This window comes from Anolis carolinensis, chromosome 3, assembly GCF_035594765.1.
Source record: "Anolis carolinensis isolate JA03-04 chromosome 3, rAnoCar3.1.pri, whole genome shotgun sequence".
Lineage (NCBI taxonomy): Eukaryota > Metazoa > Chordata > Lepidosauria > Squamata > Dactyloidae > Anolis > Anolis carolinensis.
Genome location: NC_085843.1, coordinates 30,244,064 through 30,259,086, shown reverse-complemented (window position 1 = coordinate 30,259,086; position 15,023 = coordinate 30,244,064). Strand labels below are relative to the sequence as shown.

The window sequence follows — 15,023 nt, the reverse complement described above, 5'->3', positions numbered from 1 at the left end:
AATATATGAAGGATAATTGTTTATTTCTGTCCCAGTTCCTCAGCTGTAGCCTATTGGAATAGGGAAAGGTTGATCTGGCGTAGGTGAAGGGTCTTGCCACTGGGAAAAGGACAGAATCAACAGAGGTTAGCAAAGTTACTCCACAGAGTTACTACACAGCCCGGGCTGTGGCGCAGGCTGGTGAGCAGCCAGCCAGCTGCAATAAATCACTCTGACCAAGAGGTCATGAGTTCGAGGCCAGCTCGGAGCCTATGTTTGTCTTGTCTTTGTTCTATGTTAAAAGCATTGAATGTTTGCCTTATATGTGTAATGTGATCTGCTCTGAGTCCCCTTCGGGGTGAGAAGGGCAGAATGTAAATACTGTAAATAAATAAATAAATAAAATCATGCCAATCCCAGAATATCTGATGTTAAAGTTGGCATGCTATTTGAGTAACTAGGAGCCAACAGAGGGGGAGTAACAATTAGGGTGGTGGACTGATATAAATTTAAATTCCATGTAAAGTAGTGGTTTAAGCATTGGACTATGACACTGGAGAGTAGGGTTTAAATCTCCACTCAGCCATGGAAACCCACTGGTGACCTTTGGTAAGTCTATGGCTGGATCTCCACTGCCATATAATCCAGCTGAACAGCCCCAGAAAATGTCATGGTAGAACCACATTGGGGTCACCATAAGTTAAAAAGGACTTGAAGACACAAATCATCAACAACAGCCAGTAACTAGGAATAATAAAAAGTAAAGACTTGAGTATCACCACTCTAAGAAAACAAAACATCACTATCCTTAAAAAGAAGATTAGAAGAGTGATACCTTAGTGAAGATCCCTGTAATACCCACACATTCAGACATAACCATCACACCAGTCGTTTTGCAGGCTTAGCAATTTAAACTATTTAATATGTAAATATGTGTTAGTTTAATGCCTGGGCTTTATGTCAGTAGTGGAAGGAGTAACCTTACCTCCTGGAGAGAGACAGGCAATCTTATCCTTTAAGCAGATGCTAAGTAGCAGTGATGAGCATTGCCGAAGTTCCTCTTCAGTCACTTTCCACTGGTGTCAATACTAAACCATGTTCCTGAATTTTATTTTCACTCATGGACTTATTGCCCCAATTTCACGTATAGAAAATTGAAAGGTGACACTGGGGGAAGGGCAGAGTTTGGGCATTTGCTTTTTAGTCATAACTAATTATATTTATAGGACCCCAAAAAAAGAAGTTACGTGCTTTAGTTACATTTTTTTAAAGTAGCTTTTCCTTTCCCATGTCTCAAAAGAAACCAATAATTACTTTTTTTACTTTAAAAAATCAGATCTATTACATAGATATATTAGAGAAAGTAGGCTTTATAAAAGTTTACACTACCAACTTTACTCTCTAAGTTAGCCTATAAGGTGCTGCAAGATCCTTTTGCATACATGTAAAAATGGCGGATAAAACAGTCCATGGTGAGAAAATTGGATTTACTCTCTTCCAAATACAGATGGGAACAACCATGGTGGAAACACGGAATTTCATTATATGAACTGATGCTTAGAATTAGTATCCTATCAATTTCCTTAGATTAATGTTAAGGCTAATTCACTCTTCAGCATAAATCTGAATGCTATTGCCCATGGTTATTGTGCAGTTCTGGGAGTTGTATTCAAAAAAAGAAACAGAGCTTGGAAGTAACAAGATATAAGTGATGCAGTTATTTCCAGTCTTGCTTCACTGTTTTATTATGGGAGTAGGATAAAAATACATATCAAAACTGATGTAATGAGTTGGAACAAAGTCATTTAAGCTTTTTTTTAATTTGCTTTTAAAAGTTAATTTTTATGAGCATTTTAGAGGTAGGTTGATGGAATCCCTCCTATTTCCTTTCTATCCCTTTATGAATTCTAAGGGATTTTTCTAGCCTAGTGGTTTAAAAGCTTCTGCCTTGTATTAAATGCTAAATTTAAAACAATAAAAAGTATTTATAATATGAAACAATAATTTTGAACGTTAAAACTGTTCTAAACTATGCATGTATACAGTTTTGAATGAAATCATTCATCCCCAAATGGTTATAATAAAAAGTCAGTTTTCAGCTTGGTGCTGGAATGGAACCAAAGTTGGTGCATTTGGGTCTCCAAGGAAAGGGGATTCCACACCAAGCAATGCACTCTTCTTTGTGTTGACATCGTGTGTGGCTAGCTACCATTATCGAACACCAATAATCTCAAATATACCTAAAAACTAGTGACATCACGCATACCCAATGATACCACACATCAAATAGTCCAGAGGATGCTAAGAAATTTAATGGAGACTATAGTTTAATGTAAACAGATACAAGGGATATTTTTCGCTCTTGTCACAGATTAACTTCCTCAGATTTTTTTTAAATCACAGGAAGGAAAAGAGAGGTACCTTTTGAAAACATCTCTTGTTTTGAGATCATGATGCTGTCTCTAACTGTCTAAACCCAAATATAGAAAGTCCTGGAACAGTTCAGAAATTGGATGCAGATTTTATTATTATCCAAAGGAGGAATCTATTGCGCTCCAGGATCATTTTTATTATGCAGCTGCTAATAAAAAATGATTATTCATTGAAGATTGGTCTTGGGTTTCTTAAAGATGACTAGATTATTTTCTTTCTCTGCTTTTCACATCATGCATTTTGCTGAGCTAATGAGCGTTGGCAGTCTTTGGGATGCCTGAGGCGAGCCCTGGCCGGCCGCCACCTTGTGGTCCTGACTGCTTTGTGATTGATTTTGCAAGGTGACAACCACCACAGGCCTGGTTGCATATTATCCTTTCATACACTCCCACAAGCCTTTATTACGAAGTTGGGCGGGAGGAGAGAAAGAAGGAAAGTGAGGAAGAGAAGGAGCAATTGCTGCAGTGCTAGGATTGTATTTCTTACTAGAAGGTACATGCAGAATAGCTTGACAGTGAGTATATCTGGATCAGAGATTGGAAAACTTACTTATTGGACCGCAGCTTCCAGAATCTCTAGTCTGGAAAATGCACTTTGTCAGACTGTGATCAAGACAAACAAAACCATCTTGCTCTGTTGCATGCATCAGTCTTGTTTCGGCAGTTGCTTCCTGTCTTTTCGATCTTGTTTTCTCTCAAGATCAGCCAAACTTTGTACTCAAGTGTTCTCCAGAGCTGATGTTAAACTGTTCTGCACATTGAATGGTCCATTTCAAGATTTTGTGAATTTTCAGAGCACTTAATGTTCCAACTTTTTGCTTCTAAATGAGAAAAAAAAATTATGAAAGCCAAATGGTACTGTAGATGGAGTGTTAAGTTTGTACAGAGGGATGGAGACTGAGTTCAGATCCCTACTCAACCATGAAATTGAATGGCCCCGAGAAAGTCATTATCATCCATTCTAACCCATATTAAAGAGATACTGTCAAGATTAAAAGATGGGATGGTGATTTTTATATAACTTATATGAGGCCCATGAAGGAAGGGCATGGGAAATAAATGAAAAGAATAATCAGTTTTTGTAACAAACATGCATACAAACATAGGCAGTCCTCAAAAAGGTGCTGAAAACTTTAATGAAACTGTAAATTTCAAACTTTCTGATGCAGATATTCCATGTGCTTTAAGAAATAAATATGGAAGCATAATTGAATATACAATGATGAGGTTATGCTTAAATATCATAAAGGTGCCAGATTTTGTAAGATTGCTTCGTTTGTGCTGCAATTCAACACATATTTATGTGGGAATCAAACTGTGCTGAAGCCACTTGTATTTAATCCAGAGTGAACATGCATCATATTGGATTTTAAAACAGTTGATTTCCACTAAGATTGATTTCATGAATTCTTTTTTCAGATCTTGAAAATGCTACTTGTTGGATTACAATTACCAGAATTTCACACCATGGCTTCTGGGATTCTGGGATTTGTATTTGAAAACCACATTTCTAAGCTCTGGTTTTTCTTGTATTCAAGGCAGGCCATTTGGTAACTTTTCAAAGGGGTATTATCTGACCTGAATTCTAAACTTACCCTTTTGAAAAACAAGCTCAGCTCCTTTTGCATCATTTAGTGACTTTGAAGCAATGATTTCTGAACAGGGATCCACATAGTGCCCTGACCTGTGCATAGTATCACCATATGCCAAAGGCATGGCGGCAATATACCCAGGAAAGTTTAACATTGCAATTACACAGAGTCCTGTAACTTTGGAATAACTTATTCATAAGAACATAAAACTAGTTCTGCTGAATCAGCTCTGCTAAATCTGCTTCAGCATTCTATTCACACCAAAGTGAATTGGATCCCTCTCAGAGAACCATAAGCCTGACATAACCACAATGGCACCTTACCGCTTGTGTTCCACACCAAGTAGTGATGTGGAGGCCTGCAGCTTTATTCTGATATGAAATATAGTGGGCTGAATATAAATTTCACTGGACTCAAATATTTTCACATATCTAGCATTTTACAACTTCTGTGAGACTTGTGGCAAAAAAAATTGTACATGTCACCTTGAGCATTAATACATTTGCAAGGCCTACGGGGCATTTCTGGGGGTAAGTACACATGAATCAATGTGCATAGCTTGTTGAATAGCTCAATGCACAAAATTGGAAAAATGCATGAATATAATTTATTCAATACTTATATATGCATAATGTAGGTAGATTGTAAAAGTTAATGTATAATTGGATGCCTATCCATCCATTTTCTATCCATCACTTTGTTTACATCACACCTTTCAGACTAGCACTCAAGGGCATCTTATAAAAAACAGCAAAAATCAAAACTATTTAAATCTTAGTTTGAAAGGAGAGTTGAAAACAAGACGTTACCATAAAAATCTCTTCCATTGCCAAACCTTGCTAAGATAGAAAGGTCATAACTTCTGCAAAACAAAAAAGACAGTAAAGAAGGAACCACCCCAACTGCTCTATGGAGGGAGTTCCAAGGTGTGGGAGCAGCCACCGAAAAGACTTGTAAATTATGCTCAGAAATAGACCAGCAGCCAATTGAACCTTTGCAGCAAATGAGTTTTCCCTATAACCCATTAACAATCTGGCTGAAACATATAGGGAAGACCATAAGCATGACATGAACACAATAATGCTTTCCTACTTGTGTTCCCCAGCAAGTGGTATATGGAGGCATGTTGATTTCATTTTGAGAAGAAAATGAAAAGATTGACAATCCAGTGCAGTGCAAGCTAGGAAACAAAATGCAGGTGGGTTTCAGAGAATAATGATGAAACCAAGATATTGGTCGGTATAAATAACATTATACCACTGGCTGTGATTTTTGCACATTGCACAAGAAGAGTATCCTAATCAAGGTGGCACAAGCAGTGTTAATACAAAGTTAGCCATTGTGGAGGCACTGTTTAAGACATTGTCCTGCAAGTACCTACCACTATTTTTGCACAACGTTCGTATGGTTCCAGTGTCTTTGTTGATGTATGTTTACATTGCACATCTGGTGAACAGAGATATATGCCCATGAAATTTTCATGTCTCTAATAGACTGGATGTCTTGAAAGCCTCTTTCATTGGGTCAAGCCAACTTGAAACAAAAACAAAAACAACAAAAACGATATACAGTCATCAGGCCTGTAGCAAGGGGGTGGTTTTAGGGGTTCAAACCCCCGCCCCCCGAAATTCTTCAGGTTATAAAAAAAATCTGGTTTACTCATGAATTTTAACTGGTTAACCAAATCCCCATGCTAAGTCTATGAGATGCAAAACATTAAGAGTCGCTCCAGGCACTATCTCAAGCAGATATTGACAGGTTTGTAGCGGAGAGGGGTATGTGCTAGGGGTTCACCCCCCCCCCCCCCGAAATTTTCAAAACCCCTCCCGAATTTTTTTTCTGGCTACGGCCCTGACAGTCAGCATACTACTGGTCCCTGACTGCCTTTAGTCTGCCCTTGCCTTTGTATTAGAAGTGGGCTTGGTGTGTATAAATGTTCATAATGAGATATCAACAGATAAAATAATCAGAATCCACCTTGAATTTATAGCATTGGCATCACATATAATAACAACTGATTTAATCACTAATTTCAGTGCTTTTCTCTTTAAAAGGAAAGTGATATATGCTAATTCAGTCATTGGTGATTTTCTTTCTTCCTTTAGTTTTCCTATCTGGAGAAGCTATTACTTGTCCATGGAGCCTGGAGTTACAATCGAGTGACGAAATGCATACTTTATTGCTTTTATAAGAATGTGGTTCTCTATATTATTGAGGTAAGTACTGCTAGGAGTAGGAGCTTAGTTTCTTATTTTAATATTAATTGATAACCATTAAATGCTACAAGGCATGCTTTATATACAGATTGGGGGGTTTTTTTTGTAATGTTTGGGATTTCAGAGTTTTTGGATTTTAGAATACCTATATGTGCATATACACGTATGTACAAAATGAGATATCTTGGAGTTGGGACCCAAGTCTTAAAATGAACTTAATTTATGTTTCACATACACCTTTGGCTTTTATACATAGAGTGAATGTACTTTTATACAATATCTTAAACATTTATGTGCATGAAACAACGTTTGTATAAATCAAAACATCAGAAACCAAAGATGTCACTATCTCAACCAAACATGTAAACAATTTTGTATTTCAGAGTATTTTGGAGTTGGAGTGTGAATTGCTCAACCTAAATCTATGCACATATATGTTGAGCTACTTACAGTGCAACCAACATAAAACAGTCAGGGCAGGACTCAAATAAATCTTGACCATGTCGATGCTAGTAATGGACAAAACTTTCATAAGTCTGTATTTTGATAAATATTTATGAAAATGTGCAAAACATTTCTTAAAATGGGGTGGAAAGAACTTCATATTCTAAAGAAATGAAATATGGAAGAAGCTACTACTGGCCGATTTGTCTATTTAGGCTCAAGTAATTAATTCTGCATTTGAATTCCTGTGTATTCCACCATGTAAGTTGTCTTACACCAGGTCTGATCAGTGGCCCATCTAATAAAGTATTGTTGAAACTGATCAATAGCAGCTCTCTATCTGGAGATTGTGGAAGTGAACCCAGGATCTGTAAAGCTGGTGCGAATTGATTTGCAACCCTTGTCCCTTGCTGTGGGAGCCTCATTGGAATGATCCTTCCTTCTTCTAGTTTACTACACAGAGAGGTTCTCTGTAGGCTTCTTCTTGTCTGAAAAGTTTGAAGCACTGAGTAACTCAGCTGCACAGGAATGCCGTCCTTGAGGTCACTTGTGCCTTTTTGAGTCCTCTTAATCAAGAGGGAGGCTGTTCTTCATGACGGACCTTGACGATAGCCAGACTTAGAAGTTACAGAGGGCTACTTTTAGAAAGGGGACACGCTTGGGTTAAATAAGCAGTGAGGAAATGTCTGAGGGGGGAAAACACCCAGTGGCCTCTGTTCCCTCCTCCTCAGATCTCCGGGGTCATATTTCAACATATTTCTCAAGCTGCCAAAACTTAGATGCTTGCCCTAGAATGGTAATTGATGGCAACACCATTTGTGAGGACTGCATTCTATACATTTTAGCACTGTGTCCTTCCAGATATTTTCTGACGTTTCCAGTGCCTTCTTAAAGTTATTTTCTTCTGCTTTAATTTTTTTCTTACTCCTAGTGCATATAGAAAACTATATCATGATTAAAATCTCAGCCATATGATTTTAATGCAAATGACATATGAAGTCAAACATCTATGTAAAAAGCACTCTTTTCTTTGAGAAGAGAAGGCTTTTCTATTCAAAGTTATTTTTGCAGGTTCCAACTCCAAGCATCTCCTGGCAACATAAACAGTGGCTATGCTACTTAAGAGTCCAAAAATATAACTTTTCCAAGCTTAGTTAAAAACAATAAGAACATGTCATGAGATTTTAGGGGTTCTGATTTGTAATATTTGTATTCTATCCAAGTGAGGAAAAGAAGCAAATTATGACAATGACACTTGTTATGATAAGGTTGGAGGGAGAGCTTATGTTGCTGCTTACAAAGGGTACATTTGTACAGTCCAAACAATGTCAGGGTCATGGTTTCTTTTTAAACTCACACAGGAAATATTTTGACATCCTAGTGCAGTAGATAGGCTATCTGAAGGACTATAGCTCCCTATATCACCTACCAGAATTCTGAGATCTTTGGATATGACCACCTTTCCATCTTGTTATCCCCACTGGGAATATCTCTTGAGAACATAGGACAGATCGCTGATCCCAAACTTTTGAAATCCACTCCTGAAGAAGGATAGGATAGTCCCCTCTTTGCTACTCTTCCACTGCCTTGGGAAAATGTTTCTTTTCACCAGGTTTATATGAACTGACTGTAAGGGTGTTTAGTAGCGTGTTGTCCTATTGATTTTTAACTTTTGCCTTTTTGATGGATTTGGCTTAAATGAGTTAATTCAATTGGGGTTTTGGTTTCGTTTGTTTGTTTGTTTGTTTTTTACTGTAACCCTTTATAACGTTTTAATTTATGTGTTTGCATGTGTTTTATCCACATTGTTGTATTTTTTATAATATGCCTTCAATCGCTGTCTGGTAGAAAATATGAATATAACTGAATTACAATCGTTATCAGGAAGAGAAAGTTGCAAGATGATATGATAGCCCTCTTTAAATAACTGAAGGGATGTTATGTGGAAGAAGGGATGAAACAAGCTTGTTTTCTATGCTCCAGGGACTAGAACATGTTCCAGTGGATTCAGATTATGAGAAAAAAGATTCCACTGGAACATAAGGAATAACTTTTTAATTATAAAAGCTGTTTGAGGCAGGAATTTACTTCCTTGAGAGAATGGTGGACTCTTTTTTTGAAGGTATTTAAACAGAAGTTAAATATCTATCTCTCAGTAGTTCTATAGCTTTTTATTCTTGCATGTTTGGGGTTTGGAAAAATAACTCTTGCATTATCTTTTAACTCTATGAAATTCAATGATGATGATGAAAAATTAATAATCATAAAGTAATAGAGGAGAAAAATCCTGATTCTTCTCAGTAACCTCTATTGCTTTATATCCCTGATGTTTTGTTCTGTAGTAGGTGGTGATCATTTGAAACACATGTACACATGCCTATAGATATGATAAAATATGAGATAATTCTAATACTTACATGTACATTGCATATAGCTTGTACAGATTTGCTTCAAGCAAAAGATTGCAGCAATTGATCAAATGGCTCTTGAAAAAAGGTCTTAAAATACCTACAGGCCAAAATGTGTTGCTTATTTTTGAACAATGAAATATCATATTTAAGTGAAAATCATGTTTCATCACTTTGAGAAATTTCCCCCCTTTTCATGATTTCTATCAGATGTTCTCCAGTTGACCTTTTTAGTGAGTTGCATATCCAATGGAAGGTGTCATAGGGGAAAGTGATCCCATTCATCAGTAGTGCTTGATACCCCTTATTTTTGATAGCACAGCCTTATCTGTTCCCGAAATCCCATTGACCTTCACAACTGGATATGAGAGGTTTCAGTGGTAGTTAAATAGTGCTTAATAATAGTTTAAAAAATAAAATTAGTCACTGACGTAAGAGCAAAACGTGTTTTCCACTAATATTGAACTACTATTATGTACAATACAGTTCCAGGTGATATGCATGGTGAAATCACTACAGATATTGCTCATCAAATTAATATTCATTTCAATTGGGTAAGTTTTCATATTTAGTAATCTTTCCTAAAGTGCCAAGAAACCAAATCAAGTGCCCTGAAATTAAATCAAGTGCTTACAGGTCTGATGCAGTCTCCAATCTCCAAAATAGGTCAGAACACACAGACTAAGAAGGCTTCTTCATTTAAAGCCTCAGCATACTTGCATGTGTTTTCTTGATAAAGAGCCTAAATTGGATAATTAAAATGACCTGTCAAGTTATTGTTTCTTCACCTTTCAAGAAGAAAGGAAAATCCTGCAATATGAAGTATGATTTATGCAATTCCATGTCACCCTAATCCAAAGATGCCCGTCTTCTCTGACGTACATTTTTGGCCTCTCTTTGAAAATATATCTAAACGTCTGTTCAGTTGACTTAGAGCCTTTAATTTCTATTGCAGCCGGTGACAGTTTATTCCATATTTCAACCCCCTGTTGTGCAAGGAAAACTCGGTTTGAATTGCACATGGGTGTCCCTTCCACAAGTTTAATCCATGACTGACTTCTTGTTTTTGGATTCCTAATTTAGTATGTTAATCCCAAGAGTTGCCAAAGAATCACTCAAAAAGATAATTCCATACTGGTTTTCCTTGCCTTGAAATGATCCACGGTGGGTCATTAGAAGAGTTCATTTTTATTGAAAGTTGTAGCCTAAAGAATCTGTAAGACTGTAAGTTGTTGTAAATGTTTTGCTGAAAATGGTGAAACAAATACTTTTTGTTGCTTTCATATATCCTTTACATCAGGGGTCCCCAAACTAAGGCCCGGGGGCCGGATGCGGCCCTCCAAGGTCATTTACCTGGCCCCCGCCCTCAGTTTTATAATATAATATTTTTATATCAGTTTTAATAATATAATATATTGTATATACATATAATATTGATAATAATCTTATGTTATATAATATAATACTAATAGTAATACCATATAATAATATTAATTGTATGTTATATATTACCTATTATATAATAGTATAGTGGTATAGTTCAATACAGTAATATATAATGCTAATATTGTGCTATGCTAATAATATAATACATTGTATGTACATACAGCTGCTCCGAGTCCCCTTCAGGGTGAGAAGGGTGGGATATAAATGTAGTAAATAAATGCAGTAAATAAATAAATAATTTTAGACTTAGGCTCGGCCAAAGTCTGACATGACTTGAAGGTACACAACAACAACAACAACAACAACAACAACAACAACAACAATCCTAATTAGCTTGACTACCTCATTGGCCAGAAGCAGGCCCACACTTTCCATTGAAATCCTAATAGGTTTATGTTGGTTAAAATTGTTTTCATTTTTAAATATTGTATTGTTCTTTCGTTGTTGTTGTTGTTGTTGCACTACAAATAAGACACGTGCAGTATGCATAGGAATTTGTTTGTATTTTTTTTTTCAAATGATAATTCGGCCCCTCAACAGTCTGAAGGATTGTGGACCGGCCCTCTGCTTAAAAAGTTTGGGGACCCCTGCTTTACATAATGCAATTTGTTACTACTGAGTCATGAACTATCATGAAGTACAAAGTAGCTAAATCACCAAACAATATTAAGTGTGTCGGGTAGCCAGAAAGAGAGAGAGAGAGACTCATAATATTATTAGTCTTAAGTTGTATTTTAGTTGTGAAAAAGAAAGTGCATAGTATTATTTCTTTCTTTAATATCTTGCCTTTCCACCACTATGGGACTCAACAGGGTTCAACAAATACTAAAACAAAGTAATTTATAACAAATATTGTAGATGTCTTAGCTATGCTTCATGCATCCAATGTTATGCTTTGTAGAGCGAGATCCTCAAAGCAGGTGTTTGAGAATAAAATGTTTGTATTGGGCATTCCATTCTACAGCTTGCTTCCATAGGATCTTTGTTGCCAAAGGGTATGTTTGTTTGTAAATGTTAGCGCTTACACAATCAGCAAAATGGTGACAATCCTGGGGAGGGAAATGTGGTGGATCTGTCCCGTCCCCGCAAGGTCCAGTAGAGTCTAACATCTTGACCTTGTCCACTTTGATTTAGTTAGTGCGGTGGTCCTCAACCTGTGTGTCCCCAGGTGTTTTGGCCTATAACTCCCAGAAATCCCAGCCAGTTTACCAGCTATTAGGATTTCTAGGAGTTGAAGGCCAAAACATCTAGGGACTCACAGGTTGGAAACCCCTAAGTTAGTGGTTATAAGAGGGAGAAGCAGAAGCCATTCCAGTGTGGCTTCTGTCCAATTGGGCATAAATTAGACCACCAAACTCAGACATTACTTGGATCTGCATCCACAGGGCCATTCCACATGACAGAAATTTTTAAATGTATGAATGCCAGCTTAAAATATTGTACATTACTGTTCATAACTTTATAATTCATCATTCACATACAAACCTATTATTTGCTTCGGGACAATAATGATCTAAATGCAAAATCCTAAATTACAATGGAAAGAAGGGCTTAAAATCCATGAAGTTAATTTCTTTGTCTTCTTAACCATCTAACCCTGTGGTCAGTTAGTAAATGTAAGTATTGTAGAAAGTGTATTTGTAAAATAATTTCCTTCTCTTTGAATCTTACAATGTAAACTATGTTAATGAAATTACAATCTGACAAAGAAAATTAAGTGGCAGGCTCCAAGAACTTGCTGGCATATTGGAGCAATTAGTCCATAATTCTGTTTTAAGTTCAAAAGCTCTTTCTATGTTCTAAAATATTTTTAAAACCCTGCCTTCTTAGCATGAAAGTAGCAAAACTCTGAGAAATTTGGTAAATTTGATCATTTTTAGGAAAGAAGATGGGAACTTTCATTCCATTTAACGTATCATCGTGATGTGTGCTAAATCAAACTACTGACAAAACAGATGGGAAAGTTTTAAAAGGCAAACTTCTTGTTAAAGGAAAACATATTGGGTGATGAGAAGAAAAGACAAACAGAGATGCCTTTTACTAGACTAGCTTCTGCCACTGAGATGCTTTGAGATGATAAAACTGGCATAATTAAAAAGTTACGTGTCCTTTAGGCTGAATATAGACATAGAACACTTCTGGAAATGTCAAAGCCATGATGAGGGAAATCATGTCTCCTTCCTCCCTAATAGTCCCTTTACTGTTTTAACAACATCAAATACATGACATGGACATACCTCTTTGGGGGACTCCTGCTGCTAAATTGACTGATACACCACCAAAATGATATACAGTACGAGGCTGCCATGACAAAAGAAGGCATATAAAACAGAAAAAATGACATACTGACTGCATTGGGACTTACTTAAGAGTAAACCTATACAGGATTGCACTGTTATGAATTCAGTTGATGATTATTATTATTACTGTACTATTATATTTATTTATACCCTGCTTTTTGCTTCCACAACGGAGACTCAAAGTGGCTAAGCAAAAGTGTTCAACCTTGGCTGAGTTATACTGGCAGTGTTCATATTTTCAAAATGTAAATATTTTGCCTTTGTAGAATTAGGCATATGCTGTCCCACCAATCTTTACTATGGCGCTTTGAAGTCTAATTCTGCCGCCTTACCTTGGACATCAATGTTTTTGATGGTGCAAGTAGTCCCTCCTCAAATGAGGAACTCAGCTATTTACACCTTCTTATCTTACATGATTTTTGTCCACATCTTGTCATAAATCCTCCAGAAAGGATCCACAAAGCATGCTCGAGGCATTCCTCTTGTTCTTTGCTCTTTTCTCTGATGCCAAGACAGATCTCATGTTGTACATCACTTGTCTCTCATTCCTGGTGAAAATCCTGCTAAATTCCCTCTTTCACAACGGTAACTTCTTTTGACTTACAGCCTGAATCCATGTGTTGTCCCTACAGCCGGAGCCTATATCCAGAACACTACCCATATGTTTGTGAAAGATTTCATTTACCGTATATACTCGAGTATAAGCTGAGTTTTTCAGCTCTTTTTAAGGGCTGAAAAAAGCCCTCCTCGGCTTATACTCGAGCGAGGGTCCTGGCTGGCTTATATTCGGGTCGGCTTATACTTGGGTATATATGGTCATCAAGGTTGGACAGTCTTACCTTAAATTACAGTTTTCTATAAATATTCAAAAACATTTAACCTATTTCTTATCTTAAACTACAGTTTTATGTAAGTATTCAAAAACATTTAGCCTGAATTAATATAATTTTATTGGTATCTTTTTTTAAAAAATTACCATTAGCTGCTGCATCATCTTATATTCAAGTCAATAAGTTCTCCCAGTTTTTTGTGATAAAATTAGGTGCCTCGGCTTATATTTGGTTTGGCTTATACTCGAGTATATATGGGTAAGTACTAGAATGAATACTTGCATGAATTACACTAAAATTACTCTTTTGGCCTGGATTTTAATTTATTTTCATTTTAGTCCCATAACCACTGTGAAAACCCTCTCTAATTTGCTTGAATATAGACTAGTAATCAAGCACCTCAATCCAGTCTTGCTAATTAATCACCAGAGATGTTTATTTTATTTGAGGATTTAGCAAAGGCATGTGTAACCCAGTTTTATAATTCAGGCATAGAATTTAGAGCAGAATGCACAGTTTATATTAGTCTTGTCCAAGCCAGGGGCTTTTAAACATGTCAGGTTACAACTGTCATTTGTTGGGGTGATGGGAGTCCATCACACCTGGAAATCCTCATGGGTTGGAGGAGGCTGATTTATATATTCACTAACAGTAGAAGGTGATGGCTGTTTGTTTTGTCTTCTGGCTAAAACAAATGTTATAAAAACATGCTGAATGCCAATAGTTTCACATACTGTTCTTTCCACAAAATCTAGAAAGCTAAATGACTCCCCTGGAAGTGCCCTATATACTTATATATAAGGCTAGAAATTTTAATCAAAACATCAATCTAAAAAACTTGGCTTGACTTATTTGTGGGTTAATGTGAGCACCGTTACCACACTATTGCAACGAGAGTGACTGGTCTCGTGAAACCCGCTTATAGTGCCAAGGCAACAGGGATGAGGGAGAGGCTGACTGCCCACTAAAGGCATGACAACAAGCCTCCTGAGTGCTGCTTCTCCTCCTCCTCCTGCTGGGTGGAGCCATTCTTTGTGGTGCCTGGAAGCGGGGGCGCCTTGGTGTCTTTGTTTTTAGGCCTGTTCCTGAGGTTATTTGGGATGCTGATTCAGAAAATTGCATTGGATAGACCACATCAGCTCTAGATTATTAAATGTGGTTTTCTGTGGGTGAGCAGATGGCAGCTACTGGATGGCATATGTTCTGTATCAGAAACTAGATCTGATGTGGTCTATTGAATGCAATTTTCTGAATCAGCACCTCAAATAACCAAACCGAATCTAAAGTTGACCAAAAACAGATTCGTAACCCTTTTGGTACTAATGTTGGGGAGTGGTCCCTGGTCAATAAAATGGTTAGGAACTACTGGTCTACAG

At 36.9% G+C, this 15,023-nt stretch overlaps 1 protein-coding gene across 6 annotated transcripts in view; it reads left to right on the top strand.

Annotated features, from left to right (window-relative positions):
• atp8a2 (ATPase phospholipid transporting 8A2) overlaps positions 1-15,023 on the top strand; it is a 445,463-nt gene that overhangs the window by 257,226 nt on the left and 173,214 nt on the right. For all 6 annotated transcript variants that reach the window (XM_062974659.1, XM_062974657.1, XM_062974656.1 and 3 more), the window contains exon 27: positions 6,109-6,219. In XM_062974659.1, the coding sequence (XP_062830729.1) occupies positions 6,109-6,219 (111 nt within the window). The remainder of the gene's footprint in view (positions 1-6,108; positions 6,220-15,023) is intronic.